The sequence below is a fragment of the Tamandua tetradactyla genome, chromosome 20 (genome assembly GCF_023851605.1).
Source record: "Tamandua tetradactyla isolate mTamTet1 chromosome 20, mTamTet1.pri, whole genome shotgun sequence".
Lineage (NCBI taxonomy): Eukaryota > Metazoa > Chordata > Mammalia > Pilosa > Myrmecophagidae > Tamandua > Tamandua tetradactyla.
This window is the reverse complement of record NC_135346.1, coordinates 34,731,920-34,759,568: the sequence shown is the minus strand read 5'-3', so window position 1 is coordinate 34,759,568 and position 27,649 is coordinate 34,731,920. Positions and strand designations below refer to the sequence as shown.

Here is a 27,649-nt window from a genome sequence, read left to right as displayed (position 1 = left end):
CAAGTCAGCAAACCTGGTCTTTGAATCATCCTGAAGCCGGTGCCCTACATGACAGGGAAGGAGCCTCGGGATGACTCCAGCTCTCCCCTCCCCTCCTCTGATGGTGAGTCACTCTCAGCCTTCGAGTCTTCCCACCTAACATGGAGCAGAGAAGCGCTCTTCCTTTTGTGCCCTGTCCAAGTTCCTGACCCAGTGAATCTGTGAGTTCTGGCACACCTTGGAGATATTGTGGGTTCAGTTCTAGACCACTGCGATAAAGCAAGTATCACAATAAAGCAAGTCACGTGCATTTGGTTTCTCAGTGCATATAAAAGTTATGTTTACACTATAATCTATTAAGTGTGCAGTAGCATTATATCTAAAAAAACAACGTGCATACCTTAATTAAAATGTGACACAGAGACATGATCTGAGCACTTGCTGTTGGAAAAATGGCACTGATAGACCTGTTTGACACAGAATTGCCAAAAATCTTCAATTTATAAAAAATGCAATATCTGTGAGGTACAGTAAACAAAATGTGATAAAGTAAGGTAGGCCCATATAATAAAATGGCTGTTTTAAGACATTATGTTTAAGTTTTGGTACAGTTTGTTATGCAGCAATAAAAACCAGAGCTGCAATCTAGGTTGGTAAATTCCTTGATTGGTATATTTAGAAAATCTGACCTTATCCTGGTTTGGCCACAAAGTCACTCATTTTAGGTTTTGATTCTAAGCAAAGATTATTTATATCATTTGGCGATTTGAAGCTAACTTCCCTCCATGCCATTTGGGGCACCCAGGAGAAGAGAACAGTTTCAGCCCCCTGAACTGCCCTGCATTCCCCCCTCGCTCCCCCATCCCACCAGGATTCGGATACCTGGCTGTCTCTGTGGGAGATGCTCTGTCATATGCAGAAGAGAGCCACCTGTGCAATCAGCTCAGACTACCTCTATTACCACAAAGTGGCAGATCTCCTGTCTTCCTTTCTTCTACTTTTCCTTAAAGATCCTTGGGCCTTAGAAACAAATGTCAGGTGAGGCTATTGGAGTTCTAGACTCAGCCTTGGTTGCAAACTTGCTCTTTGACATTAGAACAAGCCTCATTCCTTTTCAGGGCCTCCTTATTGGTGAATTAGGGATTTTACAAAACAAGAGCTAAGTGGTCCATCTGTGCCTGCCTCTCCCAACCCCTGCCCACCCACCACCCTGTGAAAGTCAACTGAGGCAAAATAAAATTATGAAAGGTTTTGTGTATTTATTTTTATTTCTCTAATTTGAAAGAAAAAATATTTTTTGAGAGCCAAAAGCCGCACAGAAGCTACTTAACCCCTTCTCATAGGTTGTCATGATTAACGTTTATTACTGAGCTCTAGAGTATTATAGGCTTTATGCGAAATGCTTTTCATGTTGAGATCATTTAATCAATCCAGTAACTCTTGGCGGTTGGCTCGTTGCTGCATTTTACAGCTGAGCAAGCAGAGACTCAGAGAGGTTAAATAACTGCCCAATATTATCTAACCCCCAGGATCTGAATATAAGACCCATAGCTCCCACTCGTAGCTACCAGACTGTGTTGCTTTTAGTCATCTCCAAACACAAAGGCCCTTTCTAGACTTGCATTTTGTGCTTTGGGGATTTTGTGAGCTCTTCTCCTCCAGGACTGACTCTATCAACAGCCTTGGGGGAGAGTTGGGACCCAGCAGGGTGGAGAACAGTCCTGTACACCTTTACTGACCACCAGGTCCCCCCACCCCAACATCTGGGGTGTATGCAGATAGGGGGCTTCCTCAGCCCTGCTTTTCCTGGCTGAGCTCAGTCACCGAGGGTGGCAGTGAGGGAGGGCAACCACAGCCACTTGCTTCCCTCCTGCCCATTTTCAGACCACTTCCTACTTGAGGACAGGGGCCGTCTCCTCAAAGTCCTAAATCCTAGTGAATAAACAGAACAGAATCACAGCGTCTACTAGTTGGGTAACATCTGCCACCTTCTAGCTTTTTTTTTTGTGGTAGGAATGTCAGGCTCGGGGGTCCCCATGGACCTGGGTCCAAATTTTGGCTCTGTCCTTTATTAGGTTTTAACCTTGAACAAATTACTAACTTTCCCTTTGCCCTACTTTCCTCATTTATTCTTTGGGATTAATAACAGTGTCTTTATTGCACAGGGTTCCTGTGAGGATTAAATAGCACGTAACACTGTGCTCATTCAATGTGAGCTGCTCTCTTCCTCATCATCTCCAAGACGAGGGAGCTGGGGGGTAGTGAGATATCTGGGGACTGCACTTTTGGGGTAAAGTGACAAGCTGGGACATCACTAGGGTGGAGAGGAAGAACCCAAACCATGGAAGTAATAGCAATAATGCTGTATTACAACTTGTATGGCACACTGTAGTTTATTTTATGTGTATATGTATACATGTGTACAAACATATGCAGACCTCTGCACATAGATAACATGTGTATTTAGCTTAGATGATCCTTGTTGTAAGCCTGGGGAATGAGGAAACCATGTTGCATGAGCTGATGAAGACCATGGAGATGTTTTATCTTCAGGGGTAGAGGGTAGGAGAAGGTGAGGATTACCTTCAGGTAATCCAGGAGGGAACATTTGAGAGGACAAACCAAGAATAAGTGTCTGGGGGATGTGTCTCTGGTTTATAGCCTGCATTTTCTAAAGTCGGAGCAGCCTGACTATGGACCCATAGTCCAGTGGTGACACATCCAAGTCCCTGGAGGCATACAAGTAAGAGGCATGTGTTAAGTAGTGTTACCATCTAGCCAGCCCTCCAGCTGTTTTAATTGCGTGAGAACATGATTCTGTGACATTTCACAGGATGAGCTCAATAGGTAGAAAAGGATAATCTGACGAGTCCTGGATATCTGTGATCTATCTTTGCCTTCCTTTCTCTGCCACAGGCACCTTCATAATACGATTAGAACAGCAAGAATGTCATTTCGGTGGAGTTGCAGCAGTGAGTCGGGTGCTGCCTTCATCTTTGACGTGAACCCCACGTGTTTCTTGCCACCCTTGGTCCTGCTGGGTGGGACTTGGAGGGGGATGCGCAGAGAGCGGGGGACAGTGGGCAGTGTGGGCTCAGGCAGAATGGCAGCCAGTGGGAAAGGAGCAAGTGGTAAGGCAGACCAGAAAAGAGCAAAGGGAATAGCTTCTGCCCGTGGATTGATCAGGCTCTCCAGGGACAGGGCCTGCCAAGTCGAAAGGAAATGACACTGCAGACACCTATCTCAGGGGCCGCAGGAGGACGTGCTTCTGCCAATGTAACTATTTAATGAGTCTTGTTTTTCTCTGGCAAGGAGAAAAGGTGGAGCTGCATGTAGAGAATTTGAAAGCATAATCCTTCTGAGATTAAGTCATCCATTATTAATCCACTAATTTGAGTCCTGAACATGTGCTAGGGTCTGCAGCAGAGTGGAGCAGAAAGATTTCTGGGGCCATAGTTAAAAGTCCTGGGCTGGCTTTGGTCAATATTAATTCCCCCTGAGCCTCTGTTTTCTCATCTGTAAAACGGGGATACTAGTGCCTGACCTGTACATCTGTAGGGTTATTGTGAGGCTAGAAAGGAGCCATGTGTGTGGAAAACATTTTGCAACTGGTCCTGCGGCAATTCTTTCTTTAGTGGGGTATGGGAAAAAAGATAAGGTGCTTTTCATCTGTAAATCCTCGTCTATGAAAAATGGACTAAGAGCTAGTTAACCAGGTCACTATTCTGAGTTCTGTTAATTAAAATGAAATGGCTGTTCAGATTGGTGTTGCTGGGAGCAACCCCTTTGTGAGAAGTGACAGGGACTTTTTAAAAAGCTAAAAATAAAAGCAGGGGCTTTCTGAAAAAATAGAATGTGCCCTGCAAAATTGCAGCTTAAGCAACATTTGGAATAAGCTGATTTCAGTTCAGTAGAGATAACCTATTAAAAATAGAAAAAGATGCTATAATAACCAATCTATAATCATTCCCCACTTTTTAAGACCCTCCTTTGTAATAAAAAACTTGTCAACCAATTATAACTTTCCCTTTGAAAACCTCTGATTTGTTTTTATAAGCCAGTGTAACTTACCATGTGAGACTCTTACTTTGAGATTTTCCTGTTTGAGCAGTTTCTCTTTCAATAAATCCAATACTTTGATTATATTAGAGACTTCTTAATGAAGATTGAACATTTATTTTTCTGTCAGTCTGGGATAAAGGAATGTCAGGAGCCAGGAAACCTTGTAATCCAGACGTGGTTTCACCAACTTTGACTTTGTGTGAGTGGTTTAACCTCTCTGAGTGTCACAGGCAAATATGAAGACAATCCCTGCCTCAGATGCCTGCGCTGGGCATTAAATGAGAGTAGATGTAATGCCATCAGGCTCTGCGTGTGGCTTACAGAAATTCGCATGTATTTTACTGGGACCTCCTGGTGCCCTGGCAGCTGAATAACCTGGCACTCTTCTGACAAGTATTCTTTAAGTATTTTTTAGCATTGTCTAAAAGACTGGTCACATGTCTTTGGGGAAATGGCAGCATGATTATTGTTTGCATGTCCCAGAGAGGAATGCGATCGGCTCCAAGATGAATGCCTTAGAAGGCATCCATTGCAACCACATGCAAGGCTTTTCTGAGGCATTCTGGGAGACAGACTTTGCCTGCTACTTAAATTTCTAGTAATGGCAGCAGACACACTTGTCCTGTCAGATCACTCTACCAAAGATTGTCTTGGCCTACAAATGATATTACTTTGCTTCCTCTCATTCCTTTGTTGGTAGGGCCAGCCCTTGCCCAATAACACCCTCAGGTTGGTGGACACATGCTTTTACATTCTTTCTCCACATAGGAGGTAACACACCTCCAGCAGTTTTCTGAGGTTGTCGTTTGGCAGAGAGCAGAGAGAACACATCAGGATCTGGAGGTTCATATCTAGTCCCAGCTCACCTATTTTTGCTTATGTAACTTTGAGCAAGCTTCTTCCCTCCCCAAACCTCAGGTTTTCATTTATAAAGTGGGAATGATAGTCTCTATTCTTTCCACCATTCAGGACATTCCTATGAGTCAAGACAGACAATAGTTCTGAAAGAGCTTTCTGGACTGCAGAATTCTTTGGCAATATGAAAGATTATTATTCCAGAGAAACCACTATTTTAAGTGCAAGAATCAAGTCTAGTAAGTGGATTTTTATATATGAGCCAATGGGTGGGAACAGATTTTTCAGGAACTCCTGAAATCAATAAACTGCAGCTTGGCCTTGCTGGCCTGTGTAGCAGTATGATTTGCCTCCATCATTTTTCTCTTTATGTACTTCCCATTTGTCTATACAACCTCCTTCAAGTTCTCATGGAATTTATGCATTTAGTGTGTTGCTTTCCCTCAAAGGCAACACATTTGATCTAAAGTTAATTGCCAACTGCAGGTGTCCAGTCTTTGCTGCAGAATAGAAATAAACATGAGCAATAAAAGTGCCTCTTTTCTCCCTGAAAGGATCCAGAGATACAGAGAGAGAGGGAAAGTAAGTTGAGAACCTTTGCTAATATATTGTTTTGCAAAAGATGAAGAAAACATTCCAAAAAATGTCCAAAACATTTTATGGACAGAAAGGAACTCCTTTAAAGCCTTATTTACTGCTTTCTTAACTCTAAATCTTTTTCAGAGAGCTTTTAATTATTTATAAGTTAACACTCACAACCTCCCAGGAGACAGGTTGGCAGGAAAGCGGTCCTTTCCCTGACAGCAGAGGAGAAAACGGAGGCTGACAGAAGTCAGGATGGTGATTTTGGCTGTCTTTGTATATGCTAATAGGGTTGGACAGGAGACGTTTGCATTCGAGCAAACCAATTTGAAATCAGTTGCTAGCCATCGAAACACCTCTTTAGAGCTCAATGACTGACTTTTTCTTAGTTACTATATGGTTCATAGCTGGTCACTAACTGATTAGTCAGGACTCCTTTGGGTCTTAGAAATCAAAATCTAAAAAAAGTAGCTTAGGTAAAAAAGGCAATTGATTAGCTTGTGTCGCTGGAAGTCCAGGTGAAGGCTGGCCTCTGGAGCAACTGAGTCTGGGGGCTCAGATGACATTAGGACTCTTCCCTTCTACCCTGTGTCCCGGCTTGGGTTAGTTGGCTTTGTCCTTGCTTACTGCAGGATGGTGTTCCTATGATTCAGAAGACAGCCCTTAGATAGGTTTTGCATAGACCTAAAAAGTAAGGCCCGCTTTTCATTCAAACTCCAGATCAAAAAAAAATTCCTGGGGGATGTTTCTAATTGGCCAAATTTGTCCTGTTCAATCATTGTGGCCAGGACGAAAAGAGACTAGGCTTGGGAGCTGATGGGGGAGTGGTGAGGGCTGGAGACTGAGACGGAAGCACAACTAGGACCACGTGTTCAGGGGGTGGCAGGAGCTGCTGCCCAAGGAAGGAGGTGCCAGGCAGCCAAAACCCCAGGAGTCTACTCCCAGAATTGGGCTAGATTTTTTCTGATGGCTTTCCAATGGCTGAGAAGTTAGTCTTTATATTGTTGCTAAATGGTTTCTCACCTAACCATTAAGCTGATTACTCAATCAAATTCAATTAACAGCTTCTTTTTTCCCCTCCCTAAATGAGTTTGCGTGTGAAGACAGGACCTCTAGGTCATAGCATATTTCCTTGAAAGAACAAATGAAATTATATATTTTTCTGATTATGGTTTTAAGGCAAAATGTTCGAGAAAAGGATAATGAACTATTTAATTTATGTAAAATATCTTGATAATTAATTTTAAAAATCATTTTCTTTCCTCCTGAAACTGTTTTTGATACTTGCTTAATCTGCCATTTCGAACTGCATGTGCATCCCACCTCAGGCTTTTCTGCTGATTAGTCTATTTCTGCTGTCTTTTTATGACTACTTTTTTTTTTAGGTGTATACATTAAAACAAAGACATCCTAATTGTAAAACTGTGCATGTGCCTTCCTTCAGCATTCTCTAATTTTTCATCCTGAATTCTTTGTTAACCTCCCCTGGGTGCCCACCCTAACCTTCAAATGCTTCTTTACTATTCCTATCATAGCTATTACAAGAAAATACCTTGTAACAGGCATTTAAACCCAATTTAACTTTGCCAGACATTTTTTTCCTTCCAAGGATATTTGCAAAGAGACTCTTCAAACTTTGTGAAATAAAAGGCTTGGTCCTGGATAAAGAATTTTAGGAATACAGTAAATATCAAGGCAGTTTTGGTGGGGAAAATTTTATCATGATTCTGAAGTCCTGCCATGTAGGTATTTGCCTACTTTATTTAGATTTATGACTACTTTTGCCTCAAGTTTTCACTTGCCTCTCTCCAAAACTCACCTTTCCCATATTGTGGTCCAGGTTATCCAGAAACACTTATCTCTATGAGGTTAGATAAAAAGCTAAATATTGAATTTTAGTGCTGAGCATATACTGCTATGCAGCATGTAAGGTTCCCTGGACTTTGAGCTGGGTGAATTGAGTTCTACTTAGTCTTACTTTTACCAGAAACTTAATATGGCACTCTTGACAAGTCACTCATTCTCTAGAGCCTCAAATTCACTTATTTATAAAACATATTTGGGTAAAATCATGATTAGATCAGCTCTAAGTTCCCTTCTCCACTCTGACAAACTTTTCTAAGTCTCATTCACGTAAAACATTTATCAAGTGGAAATGCTAGTATCTCTTCCCAAGGATATTGTGAGCATTATATCAGATAACATGTGAATCACCCACAGTGCAGTGTCGATGCTTGGTGAATGGCAAAAGTAATGTCATTGCTATCAAAGATTCTACCACAGAGTTCCAGTAAGTTGGTGTTTAGGGGCCGATTTTCTGTGCCTGTTTTCTTTGTTTGTAATAGAAGCCTTACTGTGACAATAGTCCAAACACATACACGTGGGATCCTTACATCAAACGACTCCTGCCACGTGATATATATATACACACACATGGCTCTGTTGCCAATACTTCCCATAGGCAAAAACTTAGAGTCCTTTAGGAATCCAGAATGTTCTATCATAGCAGGGATAGTGAATATATTACCAAAAGTTGTCTTTAGGTTATTTGTGGTCATGGTTTGTATTACCAACCCATCTTGACTCCCTTTTATGGAGTATAGATTGGGCCCAGAATCCTTCTCATTATAGTGCCTTTGGTGGCATTGATGCCTGTTGGTGTCCTTGAAGTCACTGCTAATTTGCATATTCAAGCAAGTGCTACCTACAGGTGGCCTTTTGGTTGTGTCCATCTGGTGCTTTTTGATGAGAGGAGAGCCATATGGACACATGGCTTCTTGTGTTCTGATATGGGAATCCCTGTGTGATAAGGTCTGACGGTTAAGTTCATGTGTCAGCTTGGCTAGGTTATGGTTTCCTGTAGTTTGGTCAAATACTAGCCTGCTTCTTACTATGAGAGTATTTCATAGATGGGATTTTGCATCTATAATTTGATTGCATTTGTAATCAGCAAAGGAAATTGCTTTCGGCAATGTAGGGGTCTCCTCATCTAAGCAGTTGGAGGTCTTAAAAACCAGAACTGAGGATTTCAGTGATCAGAAGATTAATTTCTGCCTCAACTTCAGCGTCGACTTCTGCTGGAAATTCTAGCCAGCCAGCTTCTCCTGGGGGAATTGGAGCTAAGGACTTGAGCATCACCTTTTTCAGAGTGTCCACCTTGCAGCCTGCCCCATGAAGTTTGGCTTGCCAGCTCCATGGTTGTGTGAGCCAGTTCCTTGTAATAAATCTTCTGTTGGTTCTGTTATTCTGTTTCTCTGGAGAACCCTGACTAATACTTGAACCCTGAGGATTACTTGAAGTGTAGATGGCAAAGTTTTACTTCCCCTTCTGAGCCTCAGTTTTCTGGTAATCCTGCCTCCCAGGGTTGCTGCCATGAGGATTAAGTGAGAGGAAATGTGTACAGTGCCTCTCACAGTAGGTGCTGAAAGTTTATTAGTTCCTTGCTAGAATCAAGATTTGATACCTGAATTTCTCTCCCAGCTCAAAATAGCTCAGCAACTTCTTCTTTATTGATGGATTAGGCATTAGCTGCTTGTCCCCAGTCCAGCCCTCTCTTTTGCTTCTCTCCTTGGCTACTGTGGTGCCAGCTATACTGGGTACTTGCTCTTTTCCAAACAGGTGCTGCTATTCTGTTTTCATTCTTTTTCTTGTTGTTTGCCTTTCCTTGAATGCCTTCTCTTCTACCTTTGGCAGTATAATGCCTACAAAGCCCTCAAGGTACCACACACAAATGCTACCACATCCTTCCCTTATATTCTCAGGCAGCAATGTCACCTCCTTTGGATACACACTTGCTTTTCAGCTCCACCTCTCCCATTCATCAAGTCATTCAACAAGTATTTATTGAGGTTCTATTATGGGCCAGGCATTGTGCTAGGACAGATAAGGTCCCTGGTTTTTTGAATGTATATTCTAAATGGGGGGAGATGAACAATAAGACATTATTAGGTAGGGATGAGTAATGTAGGAGTAACAGACTTTAGACCTAATTTAGATAGGATGGAGAGGGAAGTTCACTTTGGGGTGATAATATTTTGAGTTAAGACATGGGTGTTGAGAAGAAGCTTGACTTGCCGAGATCTGGATGAAGAGAGTTTCAAGCAGAAGAAATAGCAAGTGCAAGGGCCCTGAGGTCAGACTAGATTTGCCATGTTTGGGGAACAGGAAAGAAGATGTGGTAGCTGGAGAATCCAGGGGAGAGGGGTATGGAATATCTTCTAGCCATCTAGACAAAGCCCCCTGTATAGATGCACTAGAAACAAGGCAATGATGGGCATGTGGAAGACTGGACCCAGGCACATTGCCTTGTTTCTCCATCTTGCACTTACCACCTTTGATATTGTATTATAATTAATGGTTTTACATGTCTTATTTTTTCTATCAACTCTCAGAGGAATAGGACTATCACTTATTTGCCTCCTTATTTCCCACATCATCTAGCAAAATCCTATGGGCCAAGGTGCTCATTACTTACACTTTTTAGAAGGGGAGTCTATTCTGGGGTAAAAATGAAGTTTTCCAATCTTTGAAGGGATAGGGCTCACCTGTAGGTCTCTGAATTGGTTCTGACTACAGAGTCATCTGGAAGAAGGCATAGAGATCGGGCCAAGGGTAATTTACTTCCATACATAGTGTATCCTTCTATCTCCTGAGCCTCATGCTGTTAGCTCCATCTGATTACCTTCTCAGACACTCAGCCTTGTCTTTTCTGACCTGGCGAGATTTATGCCATGGGCGAAACTCTTCTGACCTCAGCTTACTTTCTTAAACTCAAACTTTTATTTGTCTAAATCCATGTAACTTTTCATCTCCTCTGTTGATTTACCTGATTTAGGATCCCTGTCCCTTTCCTATTCAGCCCTGTTTTGGCATCATCCAGATCCCAAAATGCTATTGGTATTGGGATGCTATAATTATATAAGGCAGGGTTTCACAATCTCAGCACCATTGACACTTTGGTTTGGATGATTCTGTGTTGTGGAGTGCTCTTATGCATTGTAGGGTTTTTTTTTACCAGCATCCCTGGCCTCTACCCACTAGATGCCAGTAGCAAACTCTCTCCAAGTTGTGGCAACCCAAAGTGTCTTCAGACATTGCCAAATGTCCTCTGGGGTACAAAATCCCTCTAGGTTGAGAACCACTAATATGAGGCCACCACATATAGGGATCTTAGAGATCAGTTAGATCTCTCATTTACAAATGAAAATACTGAGGCCCAGAGACGGAAAATGACATGCCCAAGGTCCTTCAGCAAATTGGCAGTCTTCATATATGTTAAATATAAGTCTGGTGCATTTTCTTAGCATGGTAAAATCTCCAGAGGAGGTAGTCAGGAAAGTGGAAAGGTAGTTACTAGTAGAGACAGATTAGGATCTAGGCCACACCAGTGGTTGGCTGATGACTTTAGGTTTCAAACCTGTGAGCTTTCATTCCTCTTAGACAAAATGGAGGTGATAAAAACCCACCTTTTAGATTTGTTTGGAGGGCTAAATGAGATGTATGTGAAGCCCTAGCATCCTACTAGGTATATAGTTGGTGCTGAGCAAATGCCAGCTTCCTCCTTTCTTGGGGTGCTATAAAAGCAGCAAGATAGAAGTGAGGAGGAGGAGCTAGGCTGTCCACTGTAGGACTCAGAACGCCTGGAGAGGCTGACGGGCAGAGCCTTCCAGTGGACGTTGTTAAAAATTCAGGTGGTGGGAGTTGGTGTCTATAATGGAAATAGCCAAGTAGTTTTCCAGTTTGGAAAATAACTGGCTGTGTCGAAGGCTGATTCATTTGACAAAGTTGGGTTTTTTCCCCTCTCCTGAGGAGATACTTCTCGGATGATTTTCTTATCTCCAATGTCTTGTGTCTTTCTCTTCCTCCCACAGAATGTTGTTATTACAAACATGCCTAAAGGGTAAAGGAGCATTTAGAGATCAAGTTGGGGACTCTGTCTCTTCCTCACGTTGTATCAGGTGAATACAAAAACATTTTCTCCCTTAGGATCTCATGGAGATTTGATATTCTGGGCTGTCTTGCTCAGCCAAGACTCTACTAACAGAATATGAGATGCTGTTAATACCTAGTCAGCTTCCCATCTTTGTCCCTGGCCTTCACAAGAAAGCCCCACAGACATTCTTTTCCCAAGGCAGGATGTGCCCAGAACAAAAGGAAGGAGAAAGCAGACCGAATAAGTGGGCTTGTGTCAGGTCAACTGTACTCTGCTGTTGAACTGACCATTGGCAAAAATACAGTGCTTTATAATTTTCAAAGACATTTGCTTTGATCCTTGTGATTGCCTGATTGTAGTGGTTCTCAACCCTGGCTGCACACTATAATCACCTGGGAGTTAAAAACAAAACAACAACAATTAAAAAACAAAAGTAGGGCCATTTCAAACTAAACTATCTCTGGTGATGGGGCTTGGACCTTGGTGATTTTAAAAAGCTCCCTGGTTGATTTTCTTGTGTAGTCTTGGTCAAGAATGTCTACTTTGAGGCCAGAGGTTCATTTCTTTGAGGAAAATGAGGCTCGGGGTGGTTAATTTTCTTGTCCGAGGTTGCACAGGGCAGAGCTGGGGGGAAAAACCAGGTATTGTGAACCCTAGTGCACTGACTGACCTTTCCATTATGGTATACTGCTTCTTGACTAATGTGACCTTAGGAAAGTATCTTCAAGAACCTCAGTTATCTTATCTGCAAGATAGGATAGGAGTGGAACCACATAGACATTCTCTCCTAGAGAGCACTTTAGTATTTCATTAAGAAGGAACTTACCATCTTGTCTTACTTAGATCAGTTAAATTGCTTTTTGACATTATTTCAGTGCAAAATATTTATGCCAATTTCTGCAGGGCCTCGCTGACTCCATTTTAGTACTTGTCAGGGTGTTACTGATCAGTAAGCTGAATAATAATTACCCAGATAAGGCAAAAAAAAAAAAAAAAAAACCCAGCATTCGCTGATAATTGGCCTTTTTATTCCTGATCCCCCTCCACTTTGTGCACAGATGACATTAATAGTCTTGTAAATTATAAAAATCTGGGCTGGAAAGAAAATCAGAGGGCTATGTACTTCAACTTTTACATCTGCAGCAAATCTTTGATGGGCTTGTCCCAACTCCGAGGACAGCTTAAATTCAAATATGGGCCTACTTTGACCTTAAGAAGCTCCTTTCTTTAGTTGAACCTAAGTCCATTGCCTTGTAACTGCAAGAACTGGTCATTGTCTTGCATACACAGAAAAAAAACTTGCTGCTCCCTATCTAGCTTTGCATTTTCCCTTATTTTAAAGGCCCTAAAAGTGGGACCTTGCCTTTATAAAAATCCTGTCTAGATTAGTGATATCTGCATGCTCCAAGAGGAAAGGCTGGCTTTCCCTAAGGTGTGGCAGGTGAGCTTTAACCATTCCATACTCACTTACTTTCACATGACAGGTAGGTGGAGGACAGCTCTCCTGTTGTTTTCCTAGCCATCACTCATTGTGGCCAGGTTAACAGTGAGATGGCAGCTAAGTGATGATGTAAGGACTATGGATTCAGGCAGACTAAGTTCAGATCTCAGCTCTGTCACTTATATAACCATAAGTAAGTTGCACAACTTCCATAATTCTCACACTCCTCATTTGCAAGGTCTTAACTTAGAGGACCAATGTTATGTTAGGTATAAAATGTTCTTAATATACTAAGTGCTCAATATGATTGAACTCTGCTGTTGTGACCATCATGATCTCTATCCAGACTATTGGATAGTGAGAAAACAGGGACCAGCTTCTCCACCTGCCAGTTAGTGTTAAGTGATTTTCCACTCAGAGGCAATGAGTAAATCTGTGTTGGTGACTGCAGGTGGGTGAGATGATGACTGGAAATTCACACAAGTCTGTTTGCTTCTATCCCTTCTCCCAACCTGACTCTACCCCAGCAGTGACTGCCTGAAATGCCACTATCAGAGTTTTGTCCACTTAATTTAGACCTCTGGCCTCTGTTATTATGTAAAATTCCTTGGGAAAGAAAACACTTGAAGCTGTTCTTGTTCATCAATATCTAAATGTCAACAAGTGTCAGATACTTTACAGAAAGTCCATCTTGCTGGTGGGAAAGAAAAGCTTTCAGGCAAGAATAAGGCTGATATAGTCTGAGGACCACAATTATCTACTTATAAGCTCTGTCAGGATGTGGTTCTGGCTATGGCTTTGTCCACATCTGGACTCCAGTGTGGGGATGACTGGAGACATTCCCTGTGTACCATTTAGTTCCCCAGATATAGCATGACATCTGGAAGTCAAATGCTTCTCTCTATGCAGTTGGAACTGTGGCCCTTGAAAACCAAATACCAAATACTCTGTCTTTTTTTGTTGTCTTACTTGGATGAATCACTCACAGTGATCTAGGTCACCTGAAATGGCTTGTTTGAGGGCTGTTTGTGAGTCAGGCACAGTGGCCACCATTAAAAACTTACTGGACTCAGGCTCAACAATAATGATTGGCATACTCTAGAGCCCCAGCTTTAGAAATGGTACAAACATGGAATGGACAAATATGAAAAGTAGATAATGGATCCACAGTGATTTAATTCTCGGTGATATTTTCATTTTATGCAAATACCAAAAGGAAAAAAAAAAACTGGCTATTTGAAAGAAAAACAGGAACCAAAAATATATTTAGTGTTTGATCAAGCAAAAATCCTTCCACACATCTGCCAAGAGAGTTAAAACAAATGTATATGTTAAATAAGAGGCCCAAGTACCAAAGAGCAAAATTTAATGAAAGCCAGACTATTAAGTATGGATTCCTGTTGAGAAAAATGTCAGTCCCATTCAGAGTCTTCCCAGTGCTCTAGTTTTAAGAAAAGTATTGTAAAAATACATAAAACAAGTTAAATTTTTTCTTGCTTTTGCTTTCCCCTTTACCCCTCCACTGAAGAAAAGCATCTTCTACTGTGGGCTTGGATCCCACATAGCATAGGCCTTCATTTCCAGACAGACTTGCTCTCCCTGTCAGATCATATTACTGGTGGGCTCAGTGGCTGGAGAGGCATCTTACCAGGCCAAATACAAAAGGTCTTTGATGTTGATGGTGGGGGATTATTTCCAACTCTTCCAAAAGACAGTCTCCTTACTGCTAGGTCATAGATTCTGTAGCTGTAGGCTAAGAGTTTATAAGGGTGGAGGGTGGCTGAGACATCAGCTGGCAGTACAGAAAAGTGATAATCCATCTTGAAGGCCCTAGTTCATGTACTATGCCCACACTGATAAATGAAAAACTGAGTAAGATTTGAATTGAGAGGGCAAAGAATTTGATTTGGGGATAGTTCTTTGCTGTGGCTGATGAAAGGAGAATAGGAGAGACACAGAGATGGCAGGTGTCCACTGAGAGAATCCATGGATAAAGCCAATCATGCTGCATCTACCCTTAGGTTAGCTTCAAAACCTTTAACTTGTCAATTACTAATGATAGCCCCTAGCAGAGAAGACTGGTTAGAAGTAGAAGGTAAGGGAACAAGTCAGAGTGTGGTTATCAATAAAAGTTAGTGATACATGGCAAAAACTGAATCATGCATGTAGGAGAGTGGCTGCTGGAGAGCTAGAAGTCAACTGCACCAAGAATGAGAGTTGGGATTGCCAAGAAAGCTGTATGCCAGGGTCCCCACCCAGGCAAACCAAAGTTGCAGTCAGCCTGGGCTTCTCTCCACGAATCCTATCATTTCTCCAGTCTTGCTTTTGATCAGTTTTGTGCACATAATTATGGGCATACTGATTCTGGTCAGTGGAATACAATGACCTCATTCTGTCCTAGCCAGGTGGAAGGTCAGCCTTGTTGGGTTAGGGGTTAGGGCTAGGGATCTGAAAGTCCTGCGATATCATCATCAACTTAATCCATCTCCCTATCCTCCCCCAAATAATTCAGCTTTGGGAATCTTGCCTTCTTAAGATGACAGAATATTATCTAGTCACATGCTAAACAATACTGTATATTGGCATAAAATCCCAAATTCTCTGGGTTAGCAAAACCCTAAGCTTCATATTAGGACAGGGCACACACACCACGGAAAGCACTATTGCTTGTGGGTTCTGATGAGGCTTCCTCTTCTGAAATACTTCCATCATCTTTCTTTCACATTAGCTTGCACAGCATTCCCCCCATGTCAGAAGCTCTGTGGAGAAAGAGTCAACTCCACAGTGGGGCTGCCTGTTTCAGTGTCAAGTGAAGGAAAAGCGAGTATCGTGGCTGTCAGCTGTTCCCAAGGCTTTACTTGTTCAGGAAGCCAACTACCCTTCAATCACCAGAGTGCCTTGGACCTGCGCACAGCAGAAGGACATATTTCTCAGGGCTGAGGCTAGCTCTGTGAAGAAGCATACCACTCCACCTAGGACAAATGGAATGGCTCTTACATATGACAGGAGGCTTTCTCTGAGCCTCCAGCTGTAACTTCACAACTCCTCCTCTAGCTGAACATCTCCCTTGCCCTCTCTGCCACCTTCCCTCTGTGGCAGTGCCCCATCTGGGGAAGGCAGTCCAGTCTTCCAACAAAGTTGGTCTCCATCCATGGCTTGGGGCCAGGTAGTGGAGGGTAACTTGAATAGCCCCAATGGCAAAATAATTTGAAGGTTGCTTTTTTCCTCTTGTTTGCTTATGAGGTGGAACAAATCTTGTATCTCATCTGAAAACTGAAGAGGGATAGGTGGGGAGTATGAAGTAAGAAAGAAGGGGTCTAACAAAACTTGCAAACCATGGATATTAGTAAGAAAAAAATATTACACACACTAAGACACATTAACCAAATTAAAACAGTAGTTTCCTCATTAGTGTTCCAGTGACTCCACTTTCAGAGACACAGACACCGTTAGACAGAATTACTCTCCCCTTATTGCAGTACAAAGTGTTATTTATCATCCTCATTTAGCAAACAGAAAAAGGGTGAAAGAACATCAAAAAAAAGGAAAAGGGGCAGCAAAATGTTTTTTTAATTCTCCAGGAAAATCTGCTGAATCATTCTCCTTGTGGTTGTGGTTGTTGGTAGTGGTTGCGTTTCATTCTGTTGTTGTTTTTGGCATTGAAGGGTTTGGGATGGGGCTGGGGGAGCCCGAGCCTGTTCCCAAGGGACCTCCATCTGCTCCAGTTACAATCCCGTGGCTCCTAAGGGCATCCCTGAACTGTGGCTCATGCAAGGAATCGATTGCATGGACTTGGGGAAGTCATGGGTGACCACCCGGCCATTCTCTCCACTGCCACCACCGCTGGCTCCTGCCCCGCTGTTTCGAGGGAGGGTCGATGTCCGTATGGCTTCGTTGATGGATTGCTGTGGGATCAAACAGAAACCCTTTTCAGGAGGACCAGGGGTTCTTCCCCAGGTCCTTGGCAATGATTGGCAAAGAGAATAAGTCAACATTGGATTTTAAATGTCACCCCAATTCTCTTCCCTTGAACTAATGCTAATTTTAATGTCTCATAAATATACAAATCTGTAGCATAGCCCTGGACAAGTGTGACCCCCTTGCCCAGATCTGAGCCAGAGAGGGCCTCAGGTTCTCTTTGTTTAATGGGGTGTGCTTGTCTGGGGTTCTCTAAAATCCTTTCTGGTTCTTCTATTTTGTGATTCCTAAAGGTGAAATATTCCCATGATATTGTTGATAACCAAGTGGTAAAGTTTCTATGAATGGGGTTCAGGAAGCTTAGGTTCTAGTTCTAGTTCTGATATAAACTAGTTTTATTACCCTGAGCAATATGTCCTTCAGACCTTCCTTAATCTGCAGTTACCTGTGTGCCCACAGACTTCTATGGGCAAGAATGTTGTTACTGAGTGAAAAATGCTTTGAAATGTTAAAAAATATATAAGGTGTGTTATTGTTGGGTTAAAATTAAAAACGAATTCTTATTCACGTCAGGAAAAATGCTATCCTGCCTTTAGCAGCATGTGTTAAGGGAATATAGAACTTGTTTCAATAATACAATATGCAGAACTTAATTGGAAAGGGGCATGTGGTAAAGAAAATGAGGATGCATCCTGAAGAATCTGTGAGTCAACTGCTTCCATCAGCACATATAACCTGTACTTCCAGACTGATATATCACCTCGGTGTTACAATGCTTTTAGTTTCTAGAATATTGCCAAGTATGCAAATTAAATGCTTAGCATTCTTGAATTTGATCTAAGAAAAATCAACCATCCAGAATCCTTCTCAAAAAGTCTATGGAATAAATGAAAAAAAAAAAAAAGAAATTTAAAAAACCCAATAAAACAGAAACAGCAAAAATAAAATTAAAAACAAGTCTATGGTTTTCTCCCTTCCATAGTGCCATGATTCTAGTGACCAGTGAAGTCAGTCAATCCACTATGGCTAGACAGATATACATAGGCAGCTTTGATTCGATTTTTGTTCTTTCTGCTATGCTGCTGGGAGGATCCTCTTACTATTGGCAATGCTTATAATGTTTTTTACATTTTCTTTGTTTTTAAAATCTAGGATTAAGACAGATTTGCCCCATATGATGCACCACCTACACTGGTTCTGTTTCCTCCTCAAACCCCCGGACTTGATTTATTTAAATTCTCCATTGGCTGTCCTCCTCTGTAGAGGAAGTGTGATTTGGACTGCATCCTGTTAAATCAAAGGCCAAATAAACACCACTACGTTGCTATATGGGGGAAATGTGAAAATGAAAACATGAGGAACTAATGGTTATAAATTCTCACCTAAAAAAATGGTGAAAAGAAAATAATTTTTGTGTGTGTGTTTTGATTGGAAGTATGGAACTTTCTCTAGTTTGGAATGTCTGTCCTCTAAGATTTTGCTCTGCCAGATGCCTTTAATGAAAAAATAAAGTTTAAAGTTCACATAGATCACCTTGGGCTTTGTTTCTCAAAAGGTCATACACATTCCCATAATATTCCATTGAAGTTCAAGTGGTACTTGATTTTTTTATCTTAAAGGAGAAGATTGGTGGCACAGTTAACATTGGCACTTACCAAAGTCTAGTGTAATTTAGCCAGGCATTAGCTAAAATCCTCCAAGGCCACATCATTGAATTGGTTTTCAGAGAAACTGAGGGATTCTCAGAGGTCAATTTACTCCATCCTCCTATCAATACTGCCTGCTTACTTACATCCTTTCTAATACATTTATGGAATCTCAGGAGAAAAGATGAGTCAAAAGTTTGGAGAGGAAAACAATGCTAAAAGTCAACTAGATCCTAGTTCTCAAACTTGGTCATGCATTAAAATCACCTGGGGGACTTTTGGCAGTGGAAATACTGATGCTCCAGTCCTAGTCTTTGAGATACCAATTTAATTGGCATGGAGCATGGTTTGGACAGCTCAAGTTTAAAAAACTCCTTAGGTAATTGCAATATCCAACAAGTTTGAAAAACACCAATCTAGTTTCTCCCATTCACTGTAGAGAAATTGAAGACTTAAAGCCAACTTGCTTAGGGCTACACTTATATGTAACCTAGTGACACAGTAGGATGACCTTCTAAATTTTATTCTTTCTAACCCCTGTAGCTAAGCTGTTATGAGCTGATGTCATTCATCCCCTTGCCTTTGGGAATGTAATTTTCTATTGTCCATCCCTGATGTACCAGCCATTCTTACTGTTCACCCTTTCTTTTTGTTGTTTTCAAAACCGACACTCAGGGAGAAAAGGGAGGGTGAAATCTCCACCCCAAATTCCCCTACACCAGTCCTTCTGAGATTTGTTTCTCTAGCAGTGATTACATCCAGATTCTCAGCCCTTGCTTCTCTGAGAAAAGTCTGCCCAGTCTCTGTCCATCACAGAGGACCATAATAAAAGCTAACACCTTAGTAATGACCTCATCCCTGTATATGTGTTAAGAATCAGGGTGACCACCTGCTGTGGAGAATGTGCCCCTCTGCTATCAAATCTCTCAGCTGCTCATTAATTCCAGGGAAATGTGCAAGGCCTCAATTGCTGTTGCTTAAATACACCCCACGTTAGCACAGACACATCTAATTATGAAAGGTCAGCAGCTCTCCTGGGGATGGGAGAGGATGTGGATTATTTTCCTTTAGGAGCATCATGGTGAATAATAAAGACCCTGAGGAATAAAGACCTTGGTTGTTCTTAATGTCAGCTAAGGGGTCAGGTTTTAGTTCATTTTCTTAAGCTGAGGGGAGGGGCAGGAGATCTGAGACTTTATCAATTTGGAATGTGTCTTAGGTTAATATAATTTTTGCTACTAGATGGCTACTTGGGTTGTATTAAAAAATTATGGGCTGCCTGAAGTCCCTCTCTGATCCCCCACTCTCACATGCTACCTTTTTCCTTCAGTGTTTGCATGTCCCTATCTCCTGCTCTTCTTCCCATCTCTGGGCAGAAGTTCCAATCCTTGGGCTCTGACACTTGTGAATCCTTTCCTGGTGACTCTCTTCCCTTGGTCAGTTCCTCTTCACGCTTCATGTCTATTAAACATACTTGCTCAGGGAAGCTACTCTGACCCTTCTGGAAACCCTACTCCCCAATCTGCTCAACACTTGACAGCACCAGACATTTTTCTTCATCACACTCACTGAGCAGGCAAGTATTTGCTTATTTTCTGTCTTCCTCATCAAACTCTCAGCTTCCTGAAAACAGAAGCTATCTGTTTTGTTCATGACCATATCCCCAGTGCCAACCAATGCCAGCACACAGTGCTGCACGGGATATCCTTGTAGAACAAATGCATGCAGGGATCTTCCCACTGTCCCTGTGATGCTTGCTGTCTGTCCTACACATCTGACATGCCAAAGAGGAAGGAGAATCAACAATTACATGCTATGCACACCCTCTCCAACCATACCAGGAAGACCTAAGGAGAAGGGTGGCATCTTATTTGTTTTTGTGACCAGCACCGTGAATGGGACATGAAGGACACATAGTGGATGCTCAAAAATTATCTGTTGCCATATGGGTGGGACAGGAAAGAGAAATTCAGAAGTGACTTGCCTAGTGCCAAGGGCACAGGCTTTGTGATGGCCATGTGTGAGGTATGATTCCTGTTTCTCAGCTCCCAGCTTATGTGACCTTGGACAAGCTATATAGCCTCTCTGAACCCCTTTTTCTTCATCTATAGAATTACAAGAACAACACATTATGGGGTTAATGAAGATGTATATGAAGGTACTTTGAAGATGAGGGTTACTCAAAAAGGGTCTTTCCTTCTTCCTTTTCTTTCTCTTTCTTCTCTCCCTCCTTGACCTTTCTTTCCCTTCTCTGCCTCCTCTGCCTCTTTCCTCAAGCATGCAAAGTAGGGAAGGGCACTTTGAACAGCGTTGAGAATACAGGACTGGCTCTGAACTAAGGGTTCAAGGTCTTAAGAGCTGGCCAAATACTGTGATTGAGGGAAGAAACAAAAGGGAAGGTTATCACCAAAGGCCTCAGTGTGTATCGCTCTCTGTGTGAGGCTGGAGGCTGTACTTCTGAAAATTTTCAAGCTAATTGCCTTTAGAGAAGGCAAAGCACAGAATAATAAAGAGAACTGCAAAGCTGGAACGTCTGAGAGGCAAGCGGATGCATTCCACTTATCACCTCTGGATAAGAGAGGAGTTGATGGAGCTTCAAAAATTAAGAGCCGGATTGATTAATAAAGACAGTGGCAGGATCATTTCTGCAGTTGGAAGATTAAAAATTCTATCAGGAGCCTCAGTGAGTTGGGCAAGTCTTGCCAACCAGTGGATTAATTATAAAAGACTGTGGTGGGAGACCTTGAATTAATGATTCTAAGAGACCTTTGTGTTGCACCTGAGAAATTTAACATCTTTGTGGTAAAGGGAAGGGTGAGAATGTCTTGAAAAGGTTGCATTGTGACTCACTGGCCTCCACTATGGGTCTTGTCTTAACTTGAATATTGTGACTTCAGGGGTGAAGGTCAAAACTGCCTCGGTTTTAACAGGATCCCAATCTTTAGCCTCTCCTCTGCCCCTGGTACCACCATATGGCACTGGTCATGATTAGTGGGGGTCATGGGATCCCCATGGGAAGGGTTTCCTGTTTGGTGGGTGCCTGGTCTCATCAGATTTCATGAGCACAAACAGATGGGACAAAAGCCACCTTTGATGATGTTGCTTTTACTTCCCAGGCCAGGTGGTTTTGATGGTGGAATTTGCTTAATCTGAGAGCCATTCGCTTCTATGCCTCATGTCATCCTTCAAGAGACTTTTTCCCCTCTGGATACAATTCCACATTAACTTTACTAATATTTACCTTGCATGTTTGGAGGTCCAAAGAGAAATCAGGCACAGATTCTTAACCTTAAGAAACTCACAATTTATATAGCTCAAAAGACCCAGCAAGTGTAAGTGGGGACTATGAAGGGAAAGTTTTAAGGAGAATGTGGCTGGCCCTAGTAATAATAATATATTATTAAATAATGAGTTAATATAATAGCTATAATAAATGCTACTTATCATTGTTATTATTTATTGTTTTTACTATAGCCCAGGCATTCTGCCCAGACCTTTATATCCATAATCTCTTATAATCTACGTGCCAACTCTATGAGGTATGTACTAATGCTGCCTCCATTTTACAGAAGGAGAAAATGAGGAATAGAGAGTTATATAACTTGTCCGAGATGACATGCTAATCTGTAGAGCAGGTAGGATTTACTGCTGGGAAGCTTGGCTCCAGGGCCTCAGAAGACTACACAGCACTGCCTTCCCAGGGAGCATCGAGAAGGGGCACCTCTGATTTGTGTTGGGCCAATCCTGGGTCCTGATTTGGGTTAGTATGCATGGGAAAGATTTGGGGGGATTGTAAATGGTCAAGAAAACTTTATTTATGTTCTAGGAGTCCTCGCTATGTCTAGCCAAACTCTTTGAAGGTCTACACTAGTTTTAGGGTCTGAGGCCCTACCTTTACTGTGCTTTGTCCTTAGTGCATGCAAACTTTCCAAGGGGACATGGTGGGGGTGGGGATGGTCAAGGGCAGGAGTAAGTATTCCCAGGTCACACCACTATGCCTTAATTGCTCCTTGTTATAATATTTTAGAGGATTTGCATGTTAAATGGGCCCTATTTGCATGTTAAATGGGACAGAAAATGAGGTGAGGGATCAGCTTGTATAAAGGCACTAGGTGGGAACCATGGAGTGGATGGCTGTAGCGTGGAGTATGTAAGAAAAGCAGATGGCTTGGAAGGGGAAGATTGGATGGAGCCATGACATGGGAATTATGAATGGGGATTCATGACATGGGACAGAAGCACACCCATCCCCTCTGTGTATAGAACAATACAATTTCCAAACAGGGTGAACACATATCCAGAGATAACTCCAAGGGTGACCCTGGAGCTATGTGCATGACTGAAGTCCAGAGGCAGGGAGGGCCTGGGTAGGATGCCGTGTTTGGGCTCCAACAGAAGGTGAGCTGGCCTTAGAAGCAATTACATGGTAAAAAGTAGGCTTCTAAAGGCACATTCTAGGAGAGCAAATCTTGCCAGTGGGGCAACAATCTAGGGCACCATACCACCATCAGGATGTCTTTCAGAGTGATTGTGCATCTATTCTCTGCTCTCAATTTGAATCCTACTTGTCCTGCCTCTCAAATCCTGCCCCTTCCAAGAACCTTTTCTACTTCCTCTCTCCTACAGGCCTTCCTGTCTGTACCATAGGTTGCCTCATTTAGTAATTTTCCTATTCCCATTTATGTGTTGATGTTCAAAGGTGCTGAAGGTCACAGATTGTACCTCAGCCTCTGTGCCTCCTCATGGTGTGGTTCCCATAGCTTCTACCTCCATCAATATTTTCTTACTGAGGCTAAATGATGGAATAGGAGGGGCCTTGAAGGTCATTTAATCCAAAGTGCCTATGGATGGTGGAATCTATATTCTTTCCAAGAGTTATTCAGCCTCTACTTGCATACCTCCAGTGATGGGAGCTTTCGACCTATTAGGATTTACATCCCATCTTTGTGTAGTTCCATTCAAAAAGTAGCTCTCACTTATTTTGTTATCAACTTTTCTCCATCATTTGTATTTATTAGTTCTTGTTGTATACTATTCTGTTGAAATCAGAACTAGTCTGATTTCTTTCCCACCTGAAAATTTCATATTTTTACAGACTCTCTCATATTCTCCATAATTCTCCCCTTCTCTAAGTTCCTTCAGTTATAGTTCAGGTAGTCTGGGGAGCCTCCAAACTGCAAACTGCTAACCCTTCTCTGTGCATGCTCCTCTTTGCCACTGTCCATCTTACAGCATGGTACTAAGAAAGGACCCGATTTACCAAGCATGGCAAGATTAGCACAGAGCACAGAGTGGAAATCCTCTCCCATGTTTTGGGAGCGACACTTCTGTCGCTACAACGTCCCAGCCTTTACAGCAACTTTTCTTGTCTTAAGCTGTGTTGCCTGTCCACCTAAACCTCTAACACTTAAAATCTGAGTGCCCTATCTCTGGCTGATGCAGCTGTTTCCTTGGACCTTATGTTTGCCCCTGACACATCCCACCGTCTTTCCTTCCTCCTTTTTTCATAGCAGCCTCCCTCCCTGACACCTTCCTCCTAACAGCTTTCTGCCCCCTGTCCTGGGCTGACAGCAAAGAGACTCCCAGAAAACCCAGTCTACATCACAGAAAACGTTAGGAAAAAGGGCTGGGAAGACGATGCCACCTTCATCCGCTTGGATTCGCTACGGGATTTGTAGCAGAATTCGATTAAGGCAACCAGCATAGCTAGTCCAAGTCCTCCGATCAGGATGTAGAACACGCCTGCCACATTGCTGAGGCTCAGAGCGCTTGTCTTGTCCTAGGAAGAGGATGAGGGCAAGGAGTGGGAGGGGAGAGTAAAGTGAGCAAAGAGGCTAAAGACCATCAAAGCAACAATGTATTTACACACATACACTCAACCCCATCACCCTCTTTAACATTCATAAGTGTTGGAAAGGCTTTTTATACATCTTCCTAGTGTTAAACATCCCCCAGGAAAAAAATTTATGTTTATATATATATATATATATGTATATGTATGTATAAATAATAATTTTCAAGCATCCCTGGTTATGTTTAATTTATAATGACATTTCCCCCTCCCCAAAGCCTTTTCTAGGGTGGGAGAGGCCACAAGAAATTCAGGGACGTTTCTACCAAGACCTGCACCCTCAAACTTATTCTATCGGAAACCCTTGCTGCTTCTTTTTCAGCTTGGCTCCTATCCCTGATCCCCCCCTTTGCTCAGCAGCGCACTGAGCTGGTTCATTGTTTATGTCTCTGAGCATTTGTCTGAGAGTTGGTACTTAAAATGAACCTTCCCCTAGACATGCATTTGATCTCAATTTAATAAGACAGTTATTGTACATATAATAAAGACCAACTGATATATACCTTTAACTTACTGCTTGGAGTCCCATTTAGGGGGAAAACACCTAGGGGGCTTGAAATAGTAAAAAGGCACTGAGATAGAAAAATGGCTCTATTAAATCCTAATAATTATACTTAATTGGTGTCATTTTTCTATTGGAGGTGCTTGCTAAAAAACACTGGAGACAGGCCCAGGTGGCTGGATTTAGAAATCATTGTTGCCTGCGGTAAAAAAAAAAAAAAAACTTGCATTGGCTTGGATGAGAATGAATACAGAATTCCTAGAGCTTGGGGACAAGTACCCATGCCCAATAGGAGATAGACAGAGCTCCCTGTGGGGCCTGAGGAAGGCCATTAGCCTGGTGAGACCATCCCCGAGTCCTATCACCTCCACTGTGGTTAAAAGTGCTGAGGGTTAATGCTTTACCAAGTGGTGAGAACAAACAAAACTTGTGGCCATGGTAGGAGGTAATGGCTCAAGAAGAGGGGGAGTTTGCTCAATCACAGTCTTGATGCAAGTGAAGGAACATCTTTACCTCTTGTAAGAATTCTCATTCCCAGATGTCACGGTGGCACCTCTGTTTATATTGTTCACTCAGGTACAAGTAAAATAAAATGAAAGGCATGCCTCATCTGGCTCAGGTGCACACCATGGTTGGCAGCTTGGTGGCACTGAATGGAACATGACTTTTATACCTCTCTGTGTGTTCCTTTTCAGGTGAGGATGTAGGGTAACATCTCAATGAGTGGGGGACTGTGCTGCTGCTCTAGAGACTCCTGTAGCATCTGCCTATTAGAATCTGGGTATGTGGAAAGGAGTCACTCATTGACCAACTCAGTCATCTCTGCCCTAGTTCTACTGGGTGCATTGTACAGGATTCAGCAGGGCTGGGCTTGGGTACTGCAGCTGGCAAGTATAAGCATGCGTGCCCCTCCTCTGAAGCAGTCTTGGCTAACAGAACTATAAGATTATCTAAAGCACACCCCCTTGGTAGCTTCCTGTATTGCTAAAGCAGATGGCTCTTGAATATGGGTTACACTTGGCAAGGCATAGTCTGGCTTCGAAAGCAGTGGGAATGATTATTCACAGGGGCAGAATTTCTTCTGCTTTGTTATAATGGCCTGATAAGGGAAATGTGCAAAAATGAGTTCTGTGCTTAGCTCACGAGTTGGCTGAAAAAGTAAATTCCTACTTGGTATGATTTGCAGGACACTCAAAATATATCCCTCTTTATTTGTACAAGGGGTTCTGAAATTCTACCTTTGTTCTTTTGTTCTTCTACCTTTATTTGTCCTAAGGGTTCAAGGGGTCTGAAATTCTACCTTTGGAGAGTAATTCTTGAGAGTCCTTATGACTATCTGACTTTTATATAAAACTGTTCTGTGTGGATGGGGATGGGGCAAGGTGGGGTGCAGAAGCATCCTAACCTATTTTCAGCTCACACCTTAGCAGGAGTGATTAACAATGACACTGAGATGGAGTAGACAGGGAAGAAGCCTTTGGGAAGGTGGTCAACAAGAAGGGTGGAGAGCAAGGAATGCATCTTTCTGACTTCATAAGTGGATCAGCCTTTCAATAACTGAAGAGCACCTTGCCTCCTGGATCACCTTCCTCGTGGAAGGTGGTGGGCATCTTTTTCTGTTACTATCTCCAACACATACACGAGAGGGCAGCTGGTATACCTGCAGAAGGAAGTAGGACCAGATCTTCATATGGGAATGGGTGGGCCATGTCCTATATAACTGCAGAAGGAAGAAGTTCCAGTAACTGAGCATCTGATTATGTCTGGAGGTGGTGAGCATCCTGCATTTCTGAAGGATGCCTCTAGCTCATGGAGATGGCACTGAAGGCAGGGCATCCCATACAAATGAAGAGGGCAGCCAGATGGTATGGTGATTGCCACCTCTTATAGAACACAGTGTCACTCATCTTTCTCTAGTCTAAGACAATTCTATAATAGCAGGGGTCAGGGAAGTTCTTTTGGATCAAGGGAACACCTGGGCCCTATTGTTACCCATGCAGAAAGCAAACTCAGACATAGCTCAACTACCTAAATTAGGCATGATTTGATACAGTATAGGGTAAATGGCTGGTGTTGGTATCTTCTCAGCCCAGATAGTTGAGGAGTTTGCATTTAAGCAAAGATTTGTGATTTCCCTTATGTGTGCTATTAGCTTCTTGATAGCACCATGCCTGGCTTTTTTAGTTGTTTTTTTTTTTCCCCATGGAAACTTGAGGCCAGAATCTCTTCCATTTAGTTGCTGCTACTAACTCTCTTCTGGGAACTCTGATGTGATAAGATTGGGGAATGCTGGGGCTGGGACAGAATCTCTTTTATTTGAGGGTCTGAGTTCTGATTCCTCCACTGACCCCCACTATCTGCACAAGAGGGGCTTCCTCTGGGGCTTGTGTGCAAACATCTATGATCTCCTTTCATCGACAAGTCACAAACTTCTCAGCTACGACTAGGGAAAGGAGGGAGATGGAATTTAAGGCTTCTAAACACACCTCAGGGGACTCCACTCTCCTCCCATGAGCAGCTGCACTCCCCAAAAGCCAGGCAGCTTGGTGGTGGGAGTGAAAAAGTCACAACTTGTCTTTCACTAGGAGGAGGGAAAGAGAATGGCAGTATGGGGAAGAGTGACAGGTGAAAAGAAAAAGAAAACTCCCAGCTTTCAGAATTATTGGGTTTGTTGCTATGGTGATGAGGCCTCCCTTCATCTGTTCCTTTTAACCTGTTGTCTTGATTTGCTACCTCCCTCATGTGGAAGGGAGATTTTTTTTTTCATATTTCTCCTTGCTCTTCCCACGTATTAGGGGGCTGTCCCAGACTCTGTGTTTCTGAGCCAACATCCCTTCCAAGAATACGAGGCTGACTCAAGTCTTCATGAGGAGGTTTGAGC

General features: G+C 42.5%; 1 protein-coding gene across 11 annotated transcripts in view; it reads right to left on the bottom strand.

Moving 5' to 3' along the window:
- Nucleotides 1-16,397: 16,397 nt before the first annotated feature.
- The window catches only part of GRIA1 (glutamate ionotropic receptor AMPA type subunit 1), a 394,307-nt gene continuing 383,055 nt past the window's right edge, over nucleotides 16,398-27,649 (bottom strand). For 8 of the 11 annotated variants that reach the window (XM_077137459.1, XM_077137460.1, XM_077137461.1 and 5 more), the window contains 2 exons: nucleotides 24,060-24,194; nucleotides 16,398-16,777 (listed from right to left, as the gene is read on the bottom strand). In XM_077137459.1, coding sequence (XP_076993574.1) covers nucleotides 16,577-16,777; nucleotides 24,060-24,194 — 336 coding nt within the window. In that variant the 3' untranslated portion in view covers nucleotides 16,398-16,576. Of the gene's footprint in view, nucleotides 16,778-24,059; nucleotides 24,195-26,336; nucleotides 26,429-27,649 lie in introns of those variants that run through there. The other 3 variants (XM_077137465.1, XM_077137469.1, XR_013166270.1) reach the window with 3 other exon arrangements.